The sequence below is a fragment of the Cydia amplana genome, chromosome 3, assembly GCF_948474715.1.
Source record: "Cydia amplana chromosome 3, ilCydAmpl1.1, whole genome shotgun sequence".
Taxonomy (NCBI): Eukaryota; Metazoa; Arthropoda; class Insecta; order Lepidoptera; family Tortricidae; genus Cydia; species Cydia amplana.
In genome coordinates this window covers 20,931,231-20,957,712 of record NC_086071.1, presented here as the reverse complement: position 1 = coordinate 20,957,712, position 26,482 = coordinate 20,931,231, and the positions used below count along the sequence as shown (strand labels likewise).

The window sequence follows — 26,482 nt, the reverse complement described above, 5'->3', positions numbered from 1 at the left end:
ATTGGCATTTAACAAGTGTTCAAATGCTTAACCCTTAAATGCATAGTGCTGCCAAATGTCTACAAAACATTCGACAGCTCACAGATTAAGGGTTAAACAAATTCTATTTGTTCCTATATATTATTTCAATAGTAAAACTAATAAATTTTCCGAATCATTACATAAATTTACGCAGTATTTTAATTTATAAAAATTACATTTGTTTAAAGACGAAATGTCGGAAAACTTGGAAAAACCTGGAAGTTGATGATTTTTAGTATGTCATTTTGGGCAGATTTTTCGGGGTTTGTAATTATTTTATATTTAAAAACTTTATCATAGGTATATCACAAATAGTGTACCTTTCTAATGGTAGTAAAAAATTTCATATATCTATTACTGAAAATTACATATTTACATAAATATGATTTAGCCAATTCAACTTCTAACACTGATTACGCAGTAAAAATCGAAGTTATATTTTTTTTACTATTTTTCCTAGAATCGGCAAACAATTATGTGATACATATATTAATTTCGGGTAAAAAGAAAAAGTCATGCATTTCAGGGTTAAATAAAACCAGATTTGCGATTTGATATTTATTTTGAATATTCTCATATCGAGTTAACATCCCATCCCTAGCTGTCTTGTATACAAGACAACGGCGATGAGGAACAAGAAAAACGTTGAAATCTGGAGCAATTTTTTTGAGAGACTTATTATAAAAGAATGGATTTCTATAGGTGCAATAAATGCAATTTTTTTTTAAACAAGGACCTAAAACATTAACATGAGTGTAAAAAAAATTATAATTGATATTTTTTCCACATTTACCGAGCGGTTGAATTTTTGTCTTGTATACAAGACAGCGGCGCCAGTGTATCGTTCTATCGTTGTCTTGTATACATGCCAACGGCGGTCAAAGGGTTAATGTTATGAACAATGTTTGGAAAAATGTGATAGGTAGCTAAGGGTGGTATTCCACCTGTCCAATTTCTTAGTATTTGCGTCTCACATTTTGCTTAATGAGAGAGTGAGACGCAATGCACATTGGACCAAGAAATTGGACAGGTGAAATACGACCCTAAAGTAGCGGCGTACGGCGCCATAGGTTTTGTGATAACTCAATTGTCAAACACTCTAGTGTTTGTGTTAACAACCTAGATACCTACCTACATGGTTTACCTTTGTTTTGTAATTTTTACCTTTGTATTAATTGTAACAAAAATGTGGGATTCGATTATTCTATGAATAATTTTCTTTAAAACAAAATTCGGCAAAAAATTTGTCGGTAAAATAAGGGTACACCCAACCTAAATTTATCTAAATCTAAATGGTTAATACGGATAAGTGTGGAATACGGGTAGAGGGCTGGCCTTCACATTGGGGGCTGTATACAGTGCCTACACATACACAATGATTAGGGCCATAACGTTAACGGAATGATGGCCGCTTTCAGTGCCTGGCGTTCGTTGGCACGTTGGTTGGACGATATTCTAAGATTGCGGGTCACTTCTGGATGAGATTGGCCCAGGACCGGGATAAGTGGCGTATTCGAAGAGAGGCCTATGCTCAGCAGTGGGTGATAAAAGGCTGATATGATGATGATGATTGATTAGTCTGTATTGCGAGTTAGTGCATTTGGACCTTGCTATTTGCGTTTAGTGGCATAGGAGCTGACCTGAGCTGACTTTGGATCCGAAAGTGAGGATTGCTTAGTTTATTGAATTCGACTTCTGTTTACAAAGTTACCACTGTATTTAGGTATGTAAACCAGCAGTTGGTGCAGCAGCACGAACGTGACGATGAGCAGGTAGCCCACTCCGTACACCGACGATGCGAAACATATCGCCGTACTGGAAATAAGGAAAACAATATTAATAACTTTAGGTCTACCAATATCTAAATAATAACCATTAAGGGCCGATTTAGACGGCGGCGAACTTGCATGCAATTTTAGTTACCTACCTACATTGCGGACTGTTGGTTATGTCCAATTCAACCGACCGATCAAAACCCGCAATGAAAGGAAACTCCCATGCGAGTTCTCGCATCGTCTAAATAGGCTCTAAGTCTATTAGTAAAGTATTCCAGGGTGGCAGATACTTTTGGCGCCTAGTATCATCCGCTTCTATTGATGCTGACTACACACGGAGGGGTTAGATATCTCTGCAATTGTAATGTCAGGAATTTAATTTCTGTACCATGTACAGTAGTAGTACCTCGTCACAGTGACAATAGTAATGAGCGGTTTCATATTGATTGTCACTGCGACAAGGTAAATCTAAATACGAAAGGGTACATAAGTCAAATTCTTAGGCTGTACACGGTAAAAGATAAAGATCTATAAAGCTTACTCCATCTGATAGTACACGTCCTGGCAGTCTTCAGGCAACAGGATAGTGCCGATCAGTATGAACGGGTGGCATATGGAAGTCAGGGCCAGGTTGGTGCCAAACAGCAGTGTGGCGAACGCGAATATTTGACCCGCTAGGTAGCACGGGTAGTTTGCTCGGAGCACACAGCAGTCCCACCTGAAAATTGTAGAACAATATATACCTACACAACAACTTTAATTTTATATACCAGATACTAAAGTGACAGGTAGGTTTCCCCTGTCTTACAGTTCAATGTCATTATAAATTATAACACAAGATTTTATGTCAAAAAAGCGGCCAAGTGCGAGTCGGACTCGCCCATGAAGGGTTCCGTATTTAGGCGATTTATGACGTATAAAAAAAAACTACTTACTAGATCTCGTTCAAACCAATTTTCGGTGGAAGTTTACATGGTAATGTACATCATATATTTTTTTTAGTTTTATCATTCTCTTATTTTAGAAGTTACAGGGGGGGGGGACACACATTTTACCACTTTGGAAGTGTCTCTCGCGCAAACTATTCAGTTTAGAAAAAAATGATATTAGAAACCTCAATATCATTTTTGAAGACCTATCCATAGATACCCCACACGTATGGGTTTGATGAAAAAAAAATTTTTGAGTTTCAGTTCGAAGTATGGGGAACCCCAAAAATGTATAAATTACAATACAATACTTACCATATTGAATGGAAGAACCTTTCATTTACTTCAATTTGACATATCTGGCAATCATGTGAGTCTGAAGTCAAAACTGGACTGGAATCAAAAGTAAATAAAAAATAATTTCAGCTGACCCCTTCCAACCGCCAAATTTTCCCCTAAAATAATAAGTAAGCGGTTTTGACTTATTATTTAATAATGTTAGTGATGGTAGTTGCTATAACTGTTCCAAAGAGTCTAGCCGCAATCCTATAGTGAAACTGCCCCTGGGCCTGGCTAAAGTGTAGGTATACCTTTCTTAGGTGCGTTTATTTGTCTTATTATAAGACATCGTTTTACCAAATTTCAAGGCTAGAATCCCCTTGGTTTGGCAAAAATGTTTTTTTTTTCGTTTTTATTTTTTTGTTCCTAAACTAGTGGTTCGATTGTTTTGAAATTTGGATGTTAATTACACCTAATATTAGTTCATTTAAAAAAAAATCGAGGTCGTAACTTGTTTATAAAGGCTTACAAATATTTTTTTTTAACTTCTATTTTTAATACTTGTGAGATAGCGACAACCTAATTTTTTTGTTATTTAATACAGAATATACTATTGTATAAGGGTTAATCAACTTTTTCTTGTCACACGTTGCTATGGTTATTGGTTAAGGTCTCCTGAGTCACTCTTAAGATTTTAGGTTTTTCGTATTTAAATGAACCAAATGCATTTTATGGTAGTTATAAGACCTTCCCATAATGGCACATCTACTGAGCATGTTAGTAGAACATGGTACAGCAGTTCTTCTAATAATCTATGCTACTATTATCTCGTCGCTGATGGGACAGAATAACAACAAGAAATAGTTGATTGACCCATAAAATATATTTTTTGTAAAAAAAATCCATTTGTGGCAACAAGGTAAAAATGTCTTACTAATGCATCCAGGCCGTCCTTCTTACGTACTTTAGGGTGGTTCACGTTTGTATGGGAAAAATTCAAACTCTAGCTAGAAGAAGCGGCACCCCCTTATTTGGTTACACTTATTATGCTGATATTATGTTCACCAAGTTTTGTAACTTTATCTCAACTACAAGGGGGTGCTCAACCACTTTGAAAATTTTCAACGTTGTATGAAATACAAAAATAAATTAATTATATTTTTTTAGATTTTTATATAAGTAGTTGTTTTTACATTATTTGTATGAAAAAAAAATATTTATGAAAAATTCTTAATAAACAATATATTCTTTTTTACTTAATAACTTATAATTCTTATAAATCACATTTACAAATAATGTGAAAACAACTACTTATAATATAAAAATGTAAAAAGTAATTATTTATATATTTTTGGATTCCAAATACCTAACGTTGAAAAATTTCCAAGTGTTGAGCATCCCCTTGTAGTTTGTAATTGAGATAAAGTTACAAAACTTGGTGCACTTTATCAGTATAATAAGTGTAACCAATACGAGGGGCGTTCAATATATAATGAGAATGAGATGCAAACTCTTTAAATATTAGGAAAGTAAATACTGGCCGGTAAAGCTAATCTACCTAGCTGATTGCCCTGAAAAAAAAAAGTAACTGTTGTTTAAAAAAAAATACGGCGATTTCTTTGCGACGCTATTGAGTACGTTAGCAAAAATGGAGAAAATTGAACTGCGCGCCGTTATCAAATACTGCTGTTTGAAAAATTTTTCTACGGACCAAGTCAATTTAGATTTACGGGACACTTTAAGGTCTAATGCTCCTCCGTATTCGACAGTCGCACGTTGGTGCGCCGAATTTAGACGTGGAAGAACATCGACCATGGATGACCCCCGCTCCGGACGCCCTACTACAGCAGTAACTGAAGAAATTGTGAAAAAAGTCGAAAACTTAGTTTTGGCGGATCGTCGTGTCACGGTTCGTTTTATTGCTGAAAATGTAAAGATTTCAACGGGGAGCGTGCATAATATTTTACATGAACGCTTGGGTATGAAAAAGGTATCAGCGCGTTGGGTACCCAGAATGCTTACTGACACACAAAAACAAACTAGAGTCGAGATTTGTCAAGAAGCTTTGGACCTGATACAGCAAGACCGGGAACTTTTTTTGGCGCGATTTATAACAATGGACGAAACATGGCTCTATCATTACGACCCTGAAACGAAACTGCAGTCTATGACATGGAAAAGGCCATCATCTCCAACTCCGAAGAAATTCAAGGTGGGCCCATCTGCCGGTAAGGTCATGGGCTCTGTTTTTTGGGATGGTAAAGGGGTCGTAATGATTGAGTATCTCGAGCATGGAGCCACTATTACGGGCTCCTTATATGCCAAACAAATAGCAACATTGCGCAATGAGATCCGTGAAAAACGGCGAGGTAAACTCTCGAAAATTGTGTTGTTCCATCAGGACAATGCACCGGCACACAAGTCCGCCGTTGCAATGGCTGCAATACGTGATGCTGGGTTCGATATCCTTAAGCATCCTCCGTATTCACCAGACCTCGCCCCTAGTGATTTCTACCTATTTCCGAGATTGAAGGAATGCCTAAGAGGCAAGAAATTTGAAGACGACGACGCGGTAGTCGCTGCAGTACAAGATTTTTTAAGTACTCAAGACGAAACCATTTTTAGAAATGGAATTTTAAGTTTAGAAAAAAGATATACTAAGCGTATTATGCTAAAAGGTGACTATGTCGAAACATAAAATTACATTTAATAAAAGTTGTATATAACATACTCATTCTCACTTTTTATTGAACGCCCCTCGTAAGTGGGTGCCGCTTCTTCTAGCTAGTTTGAATTTTTCCCATACAAACGTGAACCACCGTAAAGTAAGTAGGTACCTACGTAAGACGATGGCCCGTATGCATGTTGCCCCAAATGGTTTTTTTTTTACAAAAAATATACCTATTTTATGCAATATTATATTCTGTATTAAATAACTAAAAATTGAGGTTGTCGCTATCTCACAAGTATTTAAAAAAAAAGTTTAAAATTTTTAAAATATATTTTTAAGCCTTTTTATAAACAAGTTACAACCTCGATTTTTTTTGATAATGACCTACTATTAGGTGCATGTAACATCCAAATTTCAAAACAATCGAACCACTAGTTTAGCTACAAAAAAATAAAAACGATTTATAAAAAAAACTTTTTTGGCCAAACCAAGGGGATTCTAGGCTTGGAATTTGATAAAACGATATCTTATAATAAGACAAATAAAAGCACCTAAGAAAGGTATACACTTCAGCCAGGGGCAGTTTCACTATAGCAGCCATTCTCAAAGTGTGTTCCGCGGAACCCTAGGGTTCCGCGACAGCCCTGCAGGGGTTCCGCAAGAATTTAGAATAATTTAGAATAATAAAATAAGCATAATTATTATGCTTATTAATAAAAAAATACACTTCTAAAAACTATTGTTTTATTGTAGGGTTCCATAAAATATTTCGCTTTCCAAAAGGGTTCCGTAAAAAAAAAAGATTGAGAACCGCTGCACTATAGGATTGCGGTTTCTGAGAAAATCACAATTAACTAATTTGCAAGACCGAATGTGATCCCATAAGTGTACCGCGAACAAAGTGTGTGCGGTACACTAAAAAGGTATTTTCACGGAAACGTACAATCATGTCTTGCTATTTCAGTCAGGCTCGGCACAAAAAGTATTGAGGTTGACTGAAGTAGCATGAGAAATATTAACGTTATTGAGAACATTATACTAATTAATATATTAATAAAAGTTGATCATGAATAAATCTGTTTTAATTTCATTCTGATGCACACACAGGTTTCTCTTCGCAGTAGCAATTGAGCTCACCTATATTCCTTTCCCTTAGATGACCCAGTAGGTAGTTCAAAGCCGGCGATGGCCTTCATCTTGTAGAAGAAGTAACAAGTGCACGCCACGAGTAAGAGAAACACAATTTTTTCCATTTGCATTATCGCCAGCAGCCCACCGAACTCGAAAATCAGGAACAGGTATATCCCCGAAGAGAGGGTCCAAGAGAAGAAGAACGGTGACCTGGAATTGAAGGCAGTTTGAATTAATCGTTAGATTAGATTTAGGTTACTTTTAGATTGTATTTAGGATAATGTTAATCCCATCAAAAACATTACATGTTAAGATGCAAGTCTCGCAACGCAATTCTTCAAGTACAAAAAAGTTTTGTAGGGTATAAATACGTTTCCAGTAACAAAATAGTGTTTTTACTCGACTGCATTAAAAGGAGGGTAATATTTTTTGGGCGTGGGTATGTACAATGTCCATTTATATTTGGCACCCCCTACACAGCCCAAACGGCTGGTCGTTTTTTGACATATGAGGTGTGGTTGAATTCGTCAGAATTATGGTAGTGACATAGGCTATATAGTCGGGTCAGCACAGTTCATAATGTATGAGAGCTCTACATGAATTCTCACACTAGAGATTTTTTGAGATGTGATAACCTATGTTGCAAATACTATATTTTAAAAAAAATCTCCACAAAATATGTCACATGGTTTTAATAAATCCAAACTATTATTAAAATAGAAAAAATATATCAAAACATGAATCCGACACTCGAGATTTTTTAATATGCAGTTCTCAAACATATACTCATTATGTATTTATATTTTCTCCCAGCTTGACACCAAAACCAGCTCCCAATAATTTTCTTTATTAAAAATATTTTTTTATATAAAAATAACAACTATGTGTACATAACAATTACATGTTAATTAAGCTCTGTATATTTACTATATCCTACAAAAAAATCTCTCACGTAAATTAATCCATTTAATTACTATTAACCATTTTTGTTTTGAAAATGTTTTCGTTGCTTCGAGAAAATGGACAGTGGGTTTGTTTTTCACTTTCTCAAATCTCTTTCTCATGTTAGTGTAACAACAAAAAATCTCCCACGTATATGTAATATTGTATGGAATAAAACCATTATTAAATCATCCAAGCTATTTAAATTACCCTAAATGGCGGGTACTGATTCACTGTAGAGAACGTTTTATCGACTTCCATATCTTCGTCTCACTTCAATGTTCGCGGCAGACGATTGTTCCGCTTCAACAGCCGAGAGTTCGCGATCCGGTCGACCGTTAATTCTCCCATGACTATCTTACCCAGTTTCATCGGTATGCGTTGCGCGCTTACTTAACACACCTCAGGCCAAGCTCCTATAAAACGCGCAATGCATGCATGCATTGCGGTATCTCCTATACGTCACATATGTCAGCTATGAGGCTATGACATGGCTATGACAGACTGTGGCAGTTAGTTCCAAACAAGTATACAGACTTGTCTACCCACCATAAAGTTTAGCGTAAAGAGAATATATCACTCCTTAGTGAAAAACCATACGGTTTGTGCGAAGTTGAGCGTTATGTCAATGCTAATAAAGATGATGGTTTGACTTACGGAAATGAATAATATAATATCATTTTATTTTATATATCCAATTCCCGTTTCATTTACACCCAATATTAAATCTTTTTCCGTAATAAAATGCGTATATAATTACTGTCATCATCTGTATTTATTTTATTTCTTTAACCCCCGTTATTCATAAACGCGCTACAAACCTCAATTAGCTAATAATAGTAATAATCGTTTGTCCTTATCTGTCACTTTAACTTATGTATTTGTAAGTAAGGGATAAACATAATTGAACTAAATCAGGCCCGTAAAGTTTATGAATAAAGTGGTTAATCTTTATTGCACAAAAGTAAACCTTATAGTACAAGAGGCGGACTTAATGCCATAAGGCATTCTCTACCAGTTAACGATGGCTTGTCCTCCGGCCCATTTGATCGATGACCTCCTTTGATTATTTATTTTTAATGGACGCCAAAATCCAGACAGGAACTTCGATTTTGACATTTACCACAGTAATGCAGTCGGTAGCAATGTCGCGCTTCAAAATTGCTGCAGTCGACTGCATTGCTGTAGAAAACGTGAAAAAGGTCATTCAAAGGGTAATAGGGTTATATACACCGCGGGATTTAATAACCCGAAAGATTTAAACCAACGATTTTAGAGCCTAATTAGAGTATATAAAGTTATATAACACATAGTCCAAAAACCCTTAATTTAAGAGATATTAATTATTTAAAACAAATCACAAGTAAAAAAAATCTCAATTCTAACACACCCTTATGCGTGACGTAGCCACCAACTAATTTTACACGCAGACGCACTAACTACATGGTTATTAGCCAGTTTCACTTAATTAAGTTTGATATCCTACAAAAAGGTTTCACTACCGAAATTTTGTTCTGTTCTCAATCACGAGAGTACAAACTATTTACGTTTACGATAACTGGCTGATAGTTTGACGAAAATGACGAAATTGATGTCAATAAAATGACATATTTCATATGTCACACAAGATATGCGCAAGATAACATCTTTAAATTTGATTGACTGTAATAAATAAAATTCATTTAGCGGATATTCACTTTGTGTACGGATTTGGAAACCCGAAGAACTATGTGCTTCCGGCACGACGGACCCACTTCAGCCTAGAAGTTCGTAAATTGGCTAGACGAACAATACCCTGAGAGGTGGATTGGCCGTGGAAGCAACGTCCTAACCTGGCCCGCCCGGTCACCCGACTTAACGCCATTGGTTTTTTTCTATGGGGAACTCTGAAAGATAAGGAAGGAATACTCAACACCAGTGAACTCTGGAGAAGAATTATTAATAAAAATTCGAACGGCTTCCGAAGAAATAAAGAACACTTTTGTAAACCTAAATAATGAAATCCGTTTAAAATTAAATCTTTGTGCTGAAAACGGTGGTACACACTTCGAAAACCTAATTCATTAAATTAATAAAAAAGCGTAATTGTTTAACATAGTTGTTTATTTTACTTTACTCGGTATAAATCAACACATCGAGAATTTAAAATACGTACTGATAAGCATGATCGATATTTTAACAAAAGGTCATTCATGTAATCATCCCTTTCCAGCTGTAGTATGAGTTAAAACAATAAGAGGCATGATTTCTTTCGGATATAATCATGGTTAATGGCTTTGGTTACCTCACTCAAAGGAAAATATTTTATCGCAAAGTTTCAACAATAATAACTGCACTGTACCTACTGTTGTAGTAATTAATAAAGTTTTGATACAATTTGTGGTATTTTGAGGTGCCAATCAATTGAAATAATTTCAACGTAAACATGATCCTAGACATAACTTGACAATTCTTGTCATGGAACACATGTCACTGCATTCGCCGTGCATCGTATGATATCGGAGTGATTCATGAAATGTCATGCTCGCTCTCTGTTTCTCTACTTGAGATTAATTAAACTCGCTCACTCTCTGAATAAAGGTTTGTTCACAAAGAAGCGGTAAGTTAATATGATTTAATTTGTACTGAAATAGTAGTTTAATTAAAATATATAATTGGACCCATGTTGATATAACATTATTTACTCGTACTGTCGTCAAAAATAAGTGGTTTAAATCTTTCGGGTTATTAAATCCCGCGGTGTATAAAATGAAATGATGCATTAATAAAACTTTAGTTAATTAACAATATTATATTAAATCATTAACAACTTTGACAGCACGATCTCTTCGCAGGTAGGTGCTCTACAAGGAGTTTATATTACAACATTATTTCCAAGAAATAATCTCTCATTGTTACGAAAATGTTGGTAGGGTGGCTTTAGGTTACTTTTCGTTCATATCGTCTTGGATATGGGTGAACATGGTGTTAATACACTCAGTATCAATCAACCTGTAAAGATATTGTAGCCTGGCCTTTTCTCGAAGTCTTCTAGAAAAATTTACGCTCATGTCGTCTCGGATATGAGTATATTTGGTATCAGTGCATTCAGTATAATATCCTGAACACAAATATATGAGATGACAAGCGCGAAAGTGGTGAGGGTAGTTGCTATGACGCAAAGTTTTTACCATTTTTCTTTTAAACATACCATGTGGGGTACCAAATGAAAGGGCCTTGTGAATAGATCACAAATATATAACACACTGTAACACTTTTACTACTTAATCCAACAAATTATTTGAAAACGTTCAAAAATTTCACAATGAGTTGAATTCCAACTGCTCTAAATTGACTAAGATAACTTGATCCCAAGTTTCCTTGCAATTATACGTAATCGAGGGCCAGGCTCATACTAGTTCTCATGTCGCGATGCGCTAACGCTAACAAAAACTAAGCGTTACGAATTGCTGACATTTGCTTCTTTTAATTTCACTCTACTCAAGCATCGGATGACAGGATCGTTGAAAAGGGACAAACATATCCTTTGACGTTACGTTACTCTTCTCGTGAATTGTCAAATTTTAAAATTCGAAATTAGCTTTGGAATTTGTCCGGGTGGCTATTCGAAGTATAACTTGGTGGACGGTACTTACTAACCAAATAAGCTTGAGATCCAGTATCATAGATAGTTGTAAGACTTCAAGGGTCTATTTATATCTGACTGTGCATCCTGTATTCTAAACGTTTTGTGAATAGATATAAAAATTGACACCTATCATTTTTCACATAAACACAGACACTTTATGCATTGAATTATTAAACTTTAACGCAATGCCATAAGTCATAAGGCATATTTTCCTAATATACCTTGATGCTAATTCGAACTTTGTTATAAAAGATGTCATTTTATATCATTCGCGCGTGCATTTCACTCGTACTAGATGAAATATGTATTGGTGCGAGCGAGACGGTTGGGCGAATGTAACAAAATGATATCTTTTTGACATCTTAAACAAAGTTTGACTTGGCCTCTGTGGAAGCCTGGAAATACAGCATACTTCATTGACTTTTTATGCTGGAAATTGATTTAATAATTGCGAGAAAAATAAGTATGTTATTCTTCAATAACTTGTACAGTTACTGTCAAAAAACTAGAAGTGTCCATTAATTGTGTAGAACATTATTTGCTGTTTGTTTCCAATATCATGCTGCTATTCTGCGAATATAGCAGTTCCTCAGGCAGATAAATTAAACATGATCGAAACAAATACTATTAACCACAATAGTAAACTTTTCTCTCAGTGTGGGATATTCTCGGTCATGAAAAACTTACAAAGTTATTGTTTTTTTCATTAAATCTATAATTAATATTATTGTCGGGAGAAATTCTGACCGTGTAGTCGTGTAAGCTTCATAGCCCATTCTTCAAAAAATCTCTAGTGTGAAATTACTGTTTAGGTAGTATAAAATATAAAATAAAAAAAATGTTATTTCTCAAAAACGGGAACAGATATCAAGTTGTTAATTCGCAGCCGGGTAGTCAATATGATATATAATTCACCCGTGTAGAAACATTTGACTGTGCAATTAATGTAACTTTAACTTTATATTGACTCCACTAATATAAATTTTGAAAATGGCGCCCACTAATTAAAAACGGGAGGGGGGGGGTTGTTTTTTTTTACTATAGCAATATGGGTACCAAATGAAAGCTAGTGAAAAGGGTTACTATCAAAATTACCTTATCGCTATTAAATTGTACAACGGGACTTAATCGCGTATCTAAATTTTTAAGATTTACCTCCGACGTTTCGAGGACGGCGTTGTCCCCGTGGTCTCGGAGAAGACTGGCTTAAGTTGACATCAGTATCTTCTAACCGCGCGAGTTTTTCGAACTACCCGCACTTGGTCTTGTTTATCCGCTTGAACGTTTTGCGCACTATGGATGTCACTCTGTCGACACACAACACTAACGATATCCGATTTATCGACTGTCGATATTCGTTTACGCTTACATTTACTAATGACTGGATTCCATGTGGATGAGATCTTGAAACCCTCGTCCCGATTGAAATTACTATGTTTTTTGATTTCAATGGCTTCCCGTACTTTATACCGCCGTACTGTTTTGGCTTTTTTTAATTAGTAAATGTAAGCGTAAGCGTAAGCGTAAACGAATATCGACAGTCGATAAATCGGATATCGTTAGTGTTGTGTGTCGACAGAGTGACATCCCTAGTGCGCAAAACGTTCAAGCGGATAAACAAGACCAAGTGCGGGTAGTTCGAAAAACTCGCGCGGTTAGAAGATGCTGATGTCAACTTAAGCCAGTCTTCTCCGAGACCACGGGGATAACGCCGTCCTCGAAACGTCGGAGGTAAATCTTAAAAATTTAGATACGAAACTGTGTTAATTTAGCCATCACAACTCTGGACGAATGAGCTGGGGCGTTGTCGTGATGAAACAGTACTTTTTTCTTTTTTAAATGGGGCCGTTTTTCCTTCAACACAGCGTCAAATTCATCCAATAAATTGGCATAGTACTGCCCTGTTATCGTTTTCCCCTTTTCTAAGTAGTCAATATGTATAATACCCTGCGAATCCCAAAAAACGGTCGCCATGACCTTTCCAGCCGATGGGACGGTTTTTGCTTTCTTTGGAGCAGGTTCACCCGGTAAAATCCACTGCTTCGACTGCTCTTTCATTTCCGGGGTGTAGTGGTGAACCCACGTTTCGTCTACGGTCACGAAACGACGCAGAAACTCCTTCGGGTTACGTTTGAACACGGCCAAACACTGCTTCGAAGTAGTCAGTCGGTTCCGTTTTTGCTCCTCCGTAAGTAAACGCGGCACCCACCTCGCCGATACTTTCTTCATACCCAATTTTTCTTCTAATATGTTTTGTACCCGCTCGATTGAAACGTTTACAGCATCAACGATTTCTCGAAGTTTAATTCGGCGGTCGGCTAAAACGATATTTTCGATTTTCTTTACCATATCATCTTGTAGGGTTTTTGTTATTTAGCATACCTACTCGTTCTTAAAGTTAAGGGTAGTTTGAAATTGAAGACTTAGCATACCTACTTAATTCGTTTATACAGTTAAGGGTAGTCTGAAATTGAAGACTATTATGGGTTGGGTATAAAAAGAAACTACACTTGGCGGACGGGTCTCTTTGGTTGTTGAGCCGTGCTAGCAGACGGTTGTTATAAGACGAGATTATTGTGAATTGGAACAAGACAAGAAAATAAATGGATAAATATCTTCAAGGGTGTTGTTATTTTACACTTCAGAAGTGTGCAGAACGTAAGTACACGCCTACTACTATTAATTATCGATTTAGTGAGATAACTGATAACAACATGACCCTTATTCTGCGATTTGAGATAATTAAATATACAAAATTCTAATGGATTACGTATAAAATATGGTACTGGTAACATTTTTATTTAATTTAAATAAGTACCTACATAATTTATTAATATATTATGATGATCAAGTACACGTCGTGTTCTTCCTAATAAATAGATACTTGACGGTAGTTACTTCTTTTGCTACTTACCTATCCACACATGTGGAAGTTAGGCAGAATATGTCAACACGTGGGTCTTGATATTTGTGTTGGTTATGGAGTGTTAAAGGGTGCCTTAATTTTCATTATTTTTTCACCACGGCGCATAGTTTCCGAGATAAATTGATAATTATGATTTAAAACCAGGTCTCGCAAATGAATTGATGATTTGAGTTTTGATTTTGATCCTTAATGTTAAAATTTGTGGAATATAAATAGATGGCTAATATGCAAACGGGGCATTAAAGGGGGCTTGAATTTTAATTCATTTGTTTCGCTATGATGCACCGTTTTAGAGATAAATGAATGGTTATAATTTGAACTACCATTAAACATAATTTTATGTATATATAATTCCTTCAAAGTGTATAAGGTATTATGATATAGTATATAGGTATTATATAACACCGGATACTTTTACATTTCATACCGAGTTGTTGGAGAATATGGCTGACGATGACTCATGATGATCAACGGCGCTTGCGAACACCAGAATGTAGCTGGAATTACAACGGCAGTGAAAAAGGAATCCAGAGTGAAGCAGAGTCCTGTTGTGAAAGTCAGGAGTAACCCCGCTTCGACAGCCTTAGCGAGGGGTACGCGCCAGTGGACATCAGGTCATGTACACCTACTTTTACTATTTATATTATGAAAGATTTGATATGGTAATGTGTTGGATTGATATTGTTGATTTATTTATTGATCAAATATTGATTTATCGAGTATCTAGTATCGAGTATCGAGTATCTAGTATCTAGTATCGAGTATCTAGTATCGAGTATCTGGTATCGAGTATCTAGTATCGAGTATCTAGTATCTAGTATCAAGATTAATGAGTTATTGGATTAATGAGTTATTGTATTAATGAGTTATTGTATTAATGAGTTATTGTATTAATGAGTTATTGGATTAATGAGTTATTGGATTAATGAGTTATTGGATTAATGAGTTATTGGATTAATGAGTTATTGGATTAATGAGTTATTGGATTAATGAGTTATTGGATTAATGAGTTATTGGATTAATGAGTTATTGGATTAATGAGTTATTGGATTAATGAGTTATTGGATTAATGAGTTATTGGATTAATGAGTTATTGGATTAATGAGTTATTGGATTAATGAGTTATTGGATTAATGAGTTATTGGATTAATGAGTTATTGGATTAATGAGTTATTGGATTAATGAGTTATTGGATTAATGAGTTATTGGATTAATGAGTTATTGGATTAATGAGTTATTGGATTAATCAGTTAGTATTGTTGAGTTTTGGTTTATTGAGAGTTTTGGTTTCCGAAGCATGTCGCCAATAGCGACTAAAAATTCATGTGAGTGAAACCGTTGTCGTATAAACAGTTTTTAATTTATTGAGTTTTGATTTATTGAGAGTTTTGATTTATTGATTTATTGATTGATTTATTGAGAGTTTTGATTTATTGAGAGTTTTGATTTATTGAGTTTTGATTTATTGAGAGTTTTGATTTATTGAGAGTTTTGATTTATTGAGAGTTTTGATTTATTGAGAGTTTTGATTTATTGAGAGTTTTGATTTATTGAGAGTTTTGATTTATTGAGCGTTTTGATTTCTCGAGTTTTGATTTATCGAGAGTTTTGATTTATTGAGTTTCGATATATTGGTTTGAGTTTGGAATTATTTGATTCGACATGTGATTTATTTGATTCGACATTCGATTTATTTGATTCGACATTCGATTTATTTGATTCGACATTCGATTTATTTGATTCGACATTCGATTTATGATTCGACATTTCATTTATTTGATTCGACATTTGATTTATTTGATTCGACATTTGATTTATTTGATTCGACATTTGATTTAATTGATTCGACATTTGATTTAATTGATTCGACATTTGATTTAATTAATTCGAGATTTGATTTATTGATTCGAGATTTGATTTATTGATTTGAGATTTGATTTATTGATTTGAGATTTGATTTATTGATTTGAGATCTGATTTATCGATTTGAGATTTGATTTATCGATTTGAGATTTGATTTATCGATTTGAGATTTGATTTATCGATTTGAGATTTGATTTATCGATTTGAGATTTGATTTATCGATTTGAGATTTGATTTATCGATTTGAGATTTGATTTATGGATTTGAGGTTTGATTTATGGATTTGAGATTTGATTTATTGTATTGAGATTTGATTTATTGTATTGAGATTTGATTTATTGTATTGAGATTTGATTTATTGTATTGAGATTTGATTTATTGTTTTGAGATTTGATTTATTGTTTTGACATTTGATTTATTGTTTTGAGATTTGATTTATTGTTTTGAGATTTGATTTATTGTATTGAGATTTGATTTATTGTATTGAGATTTGATTTATTGTTTTGAGATTTGATTTATTGATTTGAGATTTGATTTATTGATTTGAGATTTGATTTATTGATTTGAGATTTGATTTATTGATTTGAGATTTGATGTATTGATTTGAGATTTCATTTATTGATTTGAGATTTGATTTATTGATTTGAGATTTGATTTATTGATTCGAGATTTGATTTATTGATTCGAGATTTGATTTATTGATTCGAGATTTGATTTATTGATTTGAGATTTGATTTATTTATTCGAGATTTGATTTATTGATTCGATATTTGATTTATTGATTCGAGATTTGATTTATTGATTTGAGATTTGATTTATTTATTCGAGATTTGATTTATTGATTCGATATTTGATTTATTGATTCGAGATTTGATTTATTGATTTGAGATTTGATTTATTGATTTGAGATTTGATTTATTGATTTGAGATTTGATTTATTTATTCGAGATTTGATTTATTGATTCGATATTTGATTTATTGATTCGAGATTTGATTTATTGATTTGAGATTTGATTTATTTATTCGAGATTTGATTTATTGATTTAAGATTTGATTTATTGATTTGAGATTTGATTTATTGATTTGAGATTTGATTTATTGATTTGAGATTTGATTTATTGATTTGAGATTTGATTTATTATTTGAGATTTGATTTATTGATTTGAGTTTTGATTTATTGATTTGAGATTTGATTTATTGATTTGAGATTTGATTTATCGTTTTGAGATTTGATTTATCGTTTTGAGATTTGATTTATTGTTTTGAGATTTGATTTATTGTTTTGAGATTTGATTTATTGATTTGAGATTGATTTGAGTTATTGTTATTGAAGCATAAGCCTGACTAGAACAGAACACCACAATTAAACCGAGATCGAGGAGGATTTATGGTCTCTTATTGATTATATTATTATGTTGAAATTAGACTTGAGTAAAATAGATTAGAATATAATTATTTTCTTGTATAACTTTGTACGCTATCCGTTGCGAAGGTACGAGATTATTAAAAGACACTTACTGCGGTAATTAATTCACTTTTATACTTTTATTGTTGAACTTGAAATTGTAATTTCCATTGTGTTTACAAAAAGGCAAAGCTCGAGTATGTAGGTCTCAGTTAACGCAAGTAGTTTCATTCCAGTAGTTAAATGATACCATATTTAAGTTACGAAATGTGCGATTCCATAGTAATATTTTATTAATTGTCAGGGTTAAAGTTATTGAAAGGTTAATAACACGATGTTTTGAGATTTTGACATGCTGATGCCTGATTGAAACGATTGAAACTGTTAAAGCCACGAGAAAATGTTCGTGTGCTGACACAATTAAGTAGTAGGTGCGAGAATAGAACTGGTTCGTATCCTATACATTGACTCTGATCGCAAGAAATTGATCGGTTTGCGATTAGTGTATCCACTGTTAAGTAGTATATGTAGTCTTGTCGGCCAAGTGTAGGGTTTCCACCTGGCACGTGTATGAGGACATACACGGAGTCAGGATGGACGAGTGTAGGGTTTTTGTTATTTAGCATACCTACTCGTTCTTAAAGTTAAGGGTAGTTTGAAATTGAAGACTTAGCATACCTACTTAATTCGTTTATACAGTTAAGGGTAGTCTGAAATTGAAGACTATTATGGGTTGGGTATAAAAAGAAACTACACTTGGCGGACGGGTCTCTTTGGTTGTTGAGCCGTGCTAGCAGACGGTTGTTATAAGACGAGATTATTGTGAATTGGAACAAGACAAGAAAATAAATGGATAAATATCTTCAAGGGTGTTGTTATTTTACAATCTGTAGTCACCTCAATTGGGCGGCCTGGACGATCCTCATCAAAGACAGTTGTTCTCCCTCGCTTAAACTCGTTAAACCAGTATCTGACGGTTGTCATAGAAGGAGCACATTCATGGTAAACCGCTTGCATTCTTATTTTTATTTGATCACATGTTTTTCCTTCCAAAAACAAGAAGCGAATTACAGACCGATACTGTTCTTTCTCCATTTTAACAATTTTAAGTTCACGCTTTCACTGAATCGCTGTCAAATGAGAAAAAAAAAACAAAAGAATGCTGTTATTTTTTTAAATTCCCGCCTCTGAATAATGGCTTAAAACGGTGGTATACATATTTTCGGCCAGTGATATTAATACATTTAGAAAACGGGTACTTATCAAACAGCCCTCGTATATTTGCAGAATAGCAGCATGATTTTGGAAACAAACAGCAAATAATGTTCTACACAATTAATGGACACTTCTAATTTTTTGGCAGTAACTGTACAAGTTATTGAAAAATATCATACCTACTTATTTTTCTCGCGATAATTATATAAATTTCCAGCATAAAAAGTCAATGAACTATGCTGTATTTCCAGGCTTCCACAGAGGCCAAGTCAAACTATGTGTAAGATGTCAAAAAGATATCATTTTGTTATCATTCGCCCAACCGTCTCGATCGCATCAATACATATTTCATCTAGTACGAGTGAAATGCACGCGCAAATGATATAAAATGACATCTTTTATAACAAAGTTCGAATTAGCCTCAAGGTATATTAGGTGTCAATTTTTATATCTATTCACAAAACGTTTAGAATACAGGATGCAAAGTCAAATATAAATAGACCCTTGAAGTCTTACAACTATCTATGATACTGGATCTCAAGCTTATTTGGTTAGTAAGTACCGTCCACTAAGTTATACTTCGAATAGCCACCCGGACAAATTCCAAAGCGAATTTCGAATTTTAAATTTTGACAATTCACGAGAAGAGTAACGTAACGTCAAAGAATATGTTTGTCCCTTTTCAACGATCATGTCATCCGATGCTTGAGTAGAGTGAAACTAAAAGACGCAAATGTCAACAATTCGTATCACTTTCATACAAGGTAGATTTTCTTTTTGGGTCAGTGAGGGCAGCTACCAGATCCCGTGCTGCTACGAGAAAACGGTCTTAGAAGACCTTCCCTTGATTTCAAATTATAATGAAGATTGGCTTTTACAGATTTTGGAAAAAACATACAGGGTGCGAGAAAAAGGTAATTTAAAAAAAAAAATTTAATGCAAATCGATCCCATTTCAATTGAGGATCAAAAGCTTGTAAATGTATGGAAAAAGTTTTTATTATTTTGTGGCGTTTTAGTACATTACCGTAAGTTGACCTCAAATAAACTATTGATACTGGATAGGAATGGAATCGATTGGCATACAAAAATAGCATGTGAAAAATAAAAGTTTTCATTTTCATACAAATTGTATGGGAAAAGTTTTCCTCAATTTGTGGCTTTTCTAGCCGGAATTTTATTTTGGTTTCATACAAGCTTTTGATCCTCAATATCGATCTGGGATCGCTTGGGATCGATTGGCATCAAAAAAAAGTTTGTCAAAAATGACCTTTTTCTCGCACCCTGTATGTTTTTTCCAAAATTTGTAACCGGCAATCTCTATCAATTTGAAATCAAGGGAAGGTCTTCTAAGACCAATTTCGCATAGCAGAACGGGATCTGGTAGCTGCCCTCACTGACCCAAAAAGAAAATATATTTGAAATGTTCTTTTCACTAGCTTTTTTGTTGGTAGGTACCCATATGGCTATCGTAAGGAAAAAAAAAATATTGTTAATTAACTAAAGTTTTATTAATGCGTCATTTCATCGTATGGGCCCACTGATTAACATTCCGCCAGACGGTACCGGCCTGTCAGTTTTTGACAGTTCCGAACAACTGCCCTCCCCTTTATAACCCTATTACCCGTTGAATGACCTTTTTCACGTTTTCTACGACTGCAGCAATTTTGAAGCGCGACATTGCTGCCGACTGCATTACTGTGGTAAATGTCAAAATCGAAGTTCCTGTCTGGATTTTGGAGTTCATCGATTTTGGGCCCGGAGGACAAACCATCGCGTATATGGTACAGCTTAAGGTTGAATGGTAGAGAATGGCTTATGGCATTAAGTCCGCTTCTTGTACTATAAGGTTTTTCTTTTGTGCAATAAAGATTAAATAAATACAGATGATGACAGTAATTATAAACGCATTTTAATACGGAAAAAGATTATTGGTTGTAAATGAAACGGGAATTAGAAATATAAAATAAAATGATATTATACTGGGTCAACCAAATCTTGTCAGTAAATAGGAACATCAAAAACTATACTCATCCTTTTCTTTTGGGTGCTAGTACTAGTGTAAGACAAAAATAGTATGATTCTCTCTGTCTATGTTTAAAATCAAACAGACCTTAGTTGACACACTATATATTATTCATTTCCGTAAGTCAAACCATCCTCTTTGTTAGCATTGACATAACGCTCAACTTCGCACAAACCGTATGGTTTTTCACTAAGGAGTTGTATATTCTATTCGCGCTAAACTTTATGGTGGGAAGACAAGTCTATACTCTAGTTTGGAACTAACTGCCACTGCCATAGAATTAGAATAGACAAGAACAACTGTCAATCTTCAAAAGAGCGACCAAAAATGAAATGCAAGTGTGTGCGTAAATTGTCTATGTGAGATCAAAAATAGTGATGTCATGTTACAACATATTAATAATCTGTCGGTGTTTGATTGCTTTATCGACTACTTTTTCAAATGTATTATTTTAAACGTTAAAATTCTACGACATTATGATGTATAAAATAAACTAGAGATGCCCCGAATAGTGGTTTTGGCCGAATAACGAATACCGAGTATTCGGCCCCTCTCTCGGCCGAATACCGAATATTCGGCATGACATGCGATCATTTTGAGTCACAATTATTATGAAACCTGATCGCTAACAAAGCTCAACGTTAGATGACCTTAGCTAAGATATTTTTTGTTGAAAAGCATTAATGAATAGAGTCAAACAAAACAGACTCATGATAAAAATGAAATGTTTTTTAATCAAGAAATGCTCAAAAAAGGGTCCTCGTATTTACCAACTTTCCAAGAACACATTATAAATATTCCTACATAGTTTTTGGTTATTTTTATTGTGCAATTTTTCTTTTTAAGTAGGTGCAACAGATATTCGGTATTCGGCCGAATAGTAGGCAACATTCGGCCTAATACCGAATATTCGGCAAAGTAGCCGAATAGGCCGAATACCGAATAGTTGCCGAATATTCGCGGCATCTCTAAAAATAACACCTGCCCTAGTAGCACGGTCGCATTTTTATCGTTTATCACCATGTCTGTCACGTTCTAACAAGTATGTAAATGCGAAAGTGACGGGCATAGTGATAGTCGATAAAAATGGAACCGTGCTGAGCCCGCTGCACTGCGTGCGCTATCAAAATCGTTACAGCCTTATTTTAGTCTAACTCTTACTGTGTTGGAAAGTGAAGTTTAAATTTACTGCTAAACATCTGCACCTTCAAAATGGTATAACAATCGTTATTATTTGAAGTCGGTTATAAAGGTTAATATCTTAATTATGTCTTGTGAAGAAATGATTACATAGCTATTAATATACCGACAAGTTATCGATACTGTCATCTGAACATTTTGTCAAGCCCTAGCGTAAAGTAACAGTTTATGTTTTTACACAATATATTTTAAATTATTGAGTAATATGATAAAATATTAGCACACAAAGGAAGAAAAACTTATAATCAACTGTATAAACCGGCTTCTTATACTTTTTATGCTGTTAATTTGACAAAATATCGTTAAGAAAATTTCGCTCGGAATATCATTATTCCTTTGAAATGAGTATTTGCTAGGTTTATTTGGCCCCGTGACACTGAAATCCGGTACACTACAAGACACTATCTTCATTGTATTACTTTATCAAATAGTTTTCTTCCGAATTTGTGTATATTTTTCAAATTGAAAATTACGGTGATACGCTCTTGGCCGTCCGCGGCCGTCGTCAAACTCAAAAATGGTCACGTTTTCTCATTTGTAGTCTCAACTCTTTCGCACTCATGCGATGTTCATATACGTGATGGCTTCCCTTTCGCACACTTCAGCTGTCTGTCAAGCGCGAGCGCGAAAATGACAAGTCTGTGGCCACTGCCCATCATAGCTGACATATGTGACATATATAAGATACCGCAATGTATGCATTGCTCGTTTTAAAGGAGCTTTGCCTGAGATGTGTTAAGTAAGCGCGCAACGCATACCGATGAAACTGGGTAAGATAGCCATGGGAGAATTAACGGTCGACCGGATCGCGAACTCTCGGCTGATGAAGCGGAACGAACGTTGAAGTGAGACGGAGATATGGAAGTCGATAAAACGTTCTCTACAGTGAATCAGTACCCGCGATTTAGGGTAATTTAAATAGCTTGGATGATTTAATAATGATTTTATTCCATACAATATTACATATAGGTACGTGGGAGATTTTTTGTTGTTACACTAACATGAGAAAGAGATTTGAGAAAGTTAAAAAAAATCCCACTGTCCATTTTCTCGAAGCAACGGAAACATTTTCAAAACAAAAATGGTTAATAGTTATTAAGTGGATTAATTTACGTGAGAGATTTTTTTGTAGGATATAGTAAATATACAAAGCTTAATTAACATGTAATTGTTATGTACACAATAGTTGTTATTTTTATAAAAAAAAATTTTTAATAAAGAAAATTATTGGGAGCAAGTTTTGGTGTCAAGCTGGGAGAAAATATAAATACATAATGAGTATATGTTTGAGAACTGCATATTAAAAAATCTCGAGTGTCGGATTCATGTTTTGATATATTTTTTCTATTTTAATAATAGTTTGGATTTATTAAAAGCATGTGACATATTTTGTGGAGATTTTTTTTAAATATAGTATTTGCAACATAGGCTATCAGTAGCCTATCACATCCCAAAAAATCTCTGGTGTGAGAATTCATGTAGAGCTCTCATACATTATGAACTGTACGGACCCGACTAGAATAATAAAACGCTTATGTCAAACGGGACTAATTGATTTTTATAGAAAACTGAACGACGCTTTTGTAAAATACTAAATTAAAACTTACTTAGGTAAGCAGTCGGATTTTTTGTTTGTTTTAATAATAGTTTTGCAGTTTAATGTTACAGAAAATTATACTGTTTTAAAATTATAATGATGATCGACACGACATATGTATTTCTATTCTGCTTTGATTTGTTGTTAAGTTTGATTGATTTAATCGATTATGTTTACATTTAGTGAAATGTAATTTTATTTTATGTACTTATACCTAATTAACTTTATCCATAAAATATGAATATCAATATATATTTGTGATCTACTCACAAAGCCCTTTCATTTGGTACCCCACATGGTATGTTTAAACGAAAATAAAAAAAGTTTGTACGCCGACTTTATGACGTCACAGCAACTATCCCCACCACTTTCGCGCTTGTCAATCTTGTCATCTCATATATTTATGTTCAGGGAATTACGCTGAATGCATTGATACCATATTCACCCATATCCGAGACGACATGAACGAAAACTATCCTAAAGCCCGAAAAAACGGCCCTCTACTTATAAATATTCCAATGGCATACTTTTCTTTCATGACCCGAAAGTAAGTACTAAGTACCTATATCATGTTGAAAGATCCAAGTTGGGTTGGCATTTGAACGTTGCGTACACAACACACCCGACGCTGTCAAAAAAGAAACACAGTGGTCAAAAACATGTATACGGACAAAGTGCTCAAAAACATATATACGGACAAAGTGCTCAAAAATATGTAGGTACCTATACGAAATTTTCCAAGTCCAAATTGGTTACCCTTTCGTACATTTTGGTTGTTTTATTGAACATAATAACCTCGAAAATAAAAAATAAAAACAGCGGGTTGCACTCTGGGAGTGCCGACAGAAGTGAAAACTCAATGACTAGTCCAAAACCCTTCGGCCGTCTACGTAACCGGGGTTTCGTAACCTGGTTACGATCGAAGCTTTTTTTTTACTACTCCGTAACTAGCTTCGGTCACGCACTTTGTTTTACTCGTGCGTAACTAGCTTCGGACAAGGACTTACTTTACTTTTACGTAACTGGCCTATGTTTCTGGAGTTAGGCAATTTTTGTAAATAATCCTTTTATTTTGTTATCCAAAAATATAATCGTTTGTATTTTGTTTGTTTCTTTTAACTTAAAAACAAGCACACACTGAGCTGAGCTAACTTGGGATAGGTAAATAAAAGGATTATTTACAAAAATTGCCTAACTCCAGAAACATAGGCCAGTTACGTAAAAGTAAAGTAAGTCCTTGTCCGAAGCTAGTTACGCACGAGTAAAACAAAGTGCGTGACCGAAGCTAGTTACGGAGGAGTAAAAAAAAAGCTTCGATCGTAACCAGGTTACGAAACCCCGGTTACGTAGACGGCCGAAGGGGTCCAAAATGTCTGCAGCACTATGTATAATTGACCCATCCTCCTTTCCATTGAAAAACTTTAGTTCCGAAATTGCTGGCCAGCGAGCTTAAATTTGTAGCGTTAATTGTTTAAAATTCGAATAGAAATTGTAAAGTTACCTTGCAGACCTCGCATCTAAATATATTTGGTCATGATATTTTGAATTTTGTTCACCAGTACTAGAGTTCACGTTTATTAGCGATTTCATCAAGATGTAGCTTTATTGAATTATATTTGAGTGATATAAAGTTGGAATGTAACTGTGAGATCCTCGTATTTCAGCCCGTACAAGATTAGAACCTTTTTCATGTAATGTCATTGAGTTTTACTTTATTGATTTAAATGCCATCTAAATGAGTGGCCATCTAAACCTTACGGTCACGTGATCGCCTTACGCTGTCTCGAGTTTATCATTTTTTCCCCACCTCAAAAAGTGCCCAGCGCCGCTAAAGAAATTTTCACTTCAAAAATTTTTTTCGTAGTAACTATTGATTTCCTAACCCCCCTCCCTATAATGCGTGATTCGAATGCAACCCCTCAAAGTTAACTACAAAAATATTTATGGGAAAAATCTTAAAAAAACATATACAATGTGTACTTACACTTACCTATTTTTCTGATGTGGCCTAGAATTAACGTAGAGGGCTCCCATACCTAAAGCTATCATGACGATTATAGTCGTCGCTCGTGACCACGCGGATAAAAGCAGCAAAAGCGGCAGGATAACAAACGGCAGTATTTTATCCATTTCAACTTTCTTTTTGTTAGCTTTTGTTTGCTCCGTACGACAGTAATTCTTCCATGTTTGCCGCTGTAATCACCATGCAACATATGAATGTCCACCATATACTGCGTGTGATCTTCACTAAATACACGTAAATTGTATTTGTTACGTGGTGGTTAATTTATACCTATTTTCCGAAAACAAATATTTACTCATCGCCGTCTAGCATTCTAGTCATAGAAATAAAATGTAATGATGTAATAGAACATATTGAAAGACAGTTTATTTATGTAATTTTTTTTTATTTCATTGCAGTGACATTATGCCAGTACAATATGATTTTATGTAGCAAAAATAACAAAAGTAGGTATAGCCGGTCAAACAACTGTGTCAGTAGAAAAAGACGCAAAATTCAAATTCAAGTTATTCGTATTCGCCTTTTGATTAAAATAAGTAGTAGGTACCTAAATTTCATGGCGTGTAATTACTCAATTACTATAGTCATTACTTACGAGTCCCGAGATGTCTTTTATGAGCCGTAGGCGGTACCATGAACGACGTTTTTAATACATTTGCGAAAAAAAAAACACAATAAAACAAATATTTGTTACATGATTACAGTTACGAATATTGCCTTGAATGAATGATATTGTTCATTCGGCACTACCTACATATTACGTTAAGCGATGATAACGCATTGCAAAAATTAATCACAATAACTGATTTAATACAAAAACACTCTTATGGTTACAAATTAAGATGATTTATT

At 34.4% G+C, this 26,482-nt stretch overlaps 1 protein-coding gene across 1 annotated transcript; it reads right to left on the bottom strand.

Annotated features, from left to right (window-relative positions):
* Nucleotides 1-1,317: 1,317 nt before the first annotated feature.
* Nucleotides 1,318-25,737, bottom strand: LOC134662730 (palmitoyltransferase ZDHHC23-A-like). Its single transcript, XM_063519001.1, has 6 exons — nt 25,598-25,737; nt 6,813-7,016; nt 3,041-3,118; nt 2,338-2,514; nt 1,725-1,836; nt 1,318-1,383 (listed from the first exon to the last, which is right to left on the bottom strand). Exons 1-6 carry the CDS (start codon nt 25,735-25,737, stop codon nt 1,318-1,320), a joined length of 777 nt encoding a protein of 258 aa, XP_063375071.1.
* Nucleotides 25,738-26,482: the final 745 nt, after the last annotated feature.

What these genes read in the sequence shown, in the direction of transcription:
- LOC134662730 (XM_063519001.1), bottom strand. Translation starts at nt 25,737, where the DNA reads ATGGATAAAATACTGCCGTTTGTTATCCTGCCGCTTTTGCTGCTTTTA. An exon ending in TCTAAGGGAAAGGAATATAG is followed by an intron (nt 3,119 to 6,812) that starts GTGAGCTCAATT and finishes TTTTGATTCCAG; the next exon opens with TCCAGTTTTGACTTCAGACT. An exon ending in AGGTTCTTCCATTCAATATG is followed by an intron (nt 2,515 to 3,040) that starts GTAAGTATTGTA and finishes TACAATTTTCAG; the next exon opens with GTGGGACTGCTGTGTGCTCC.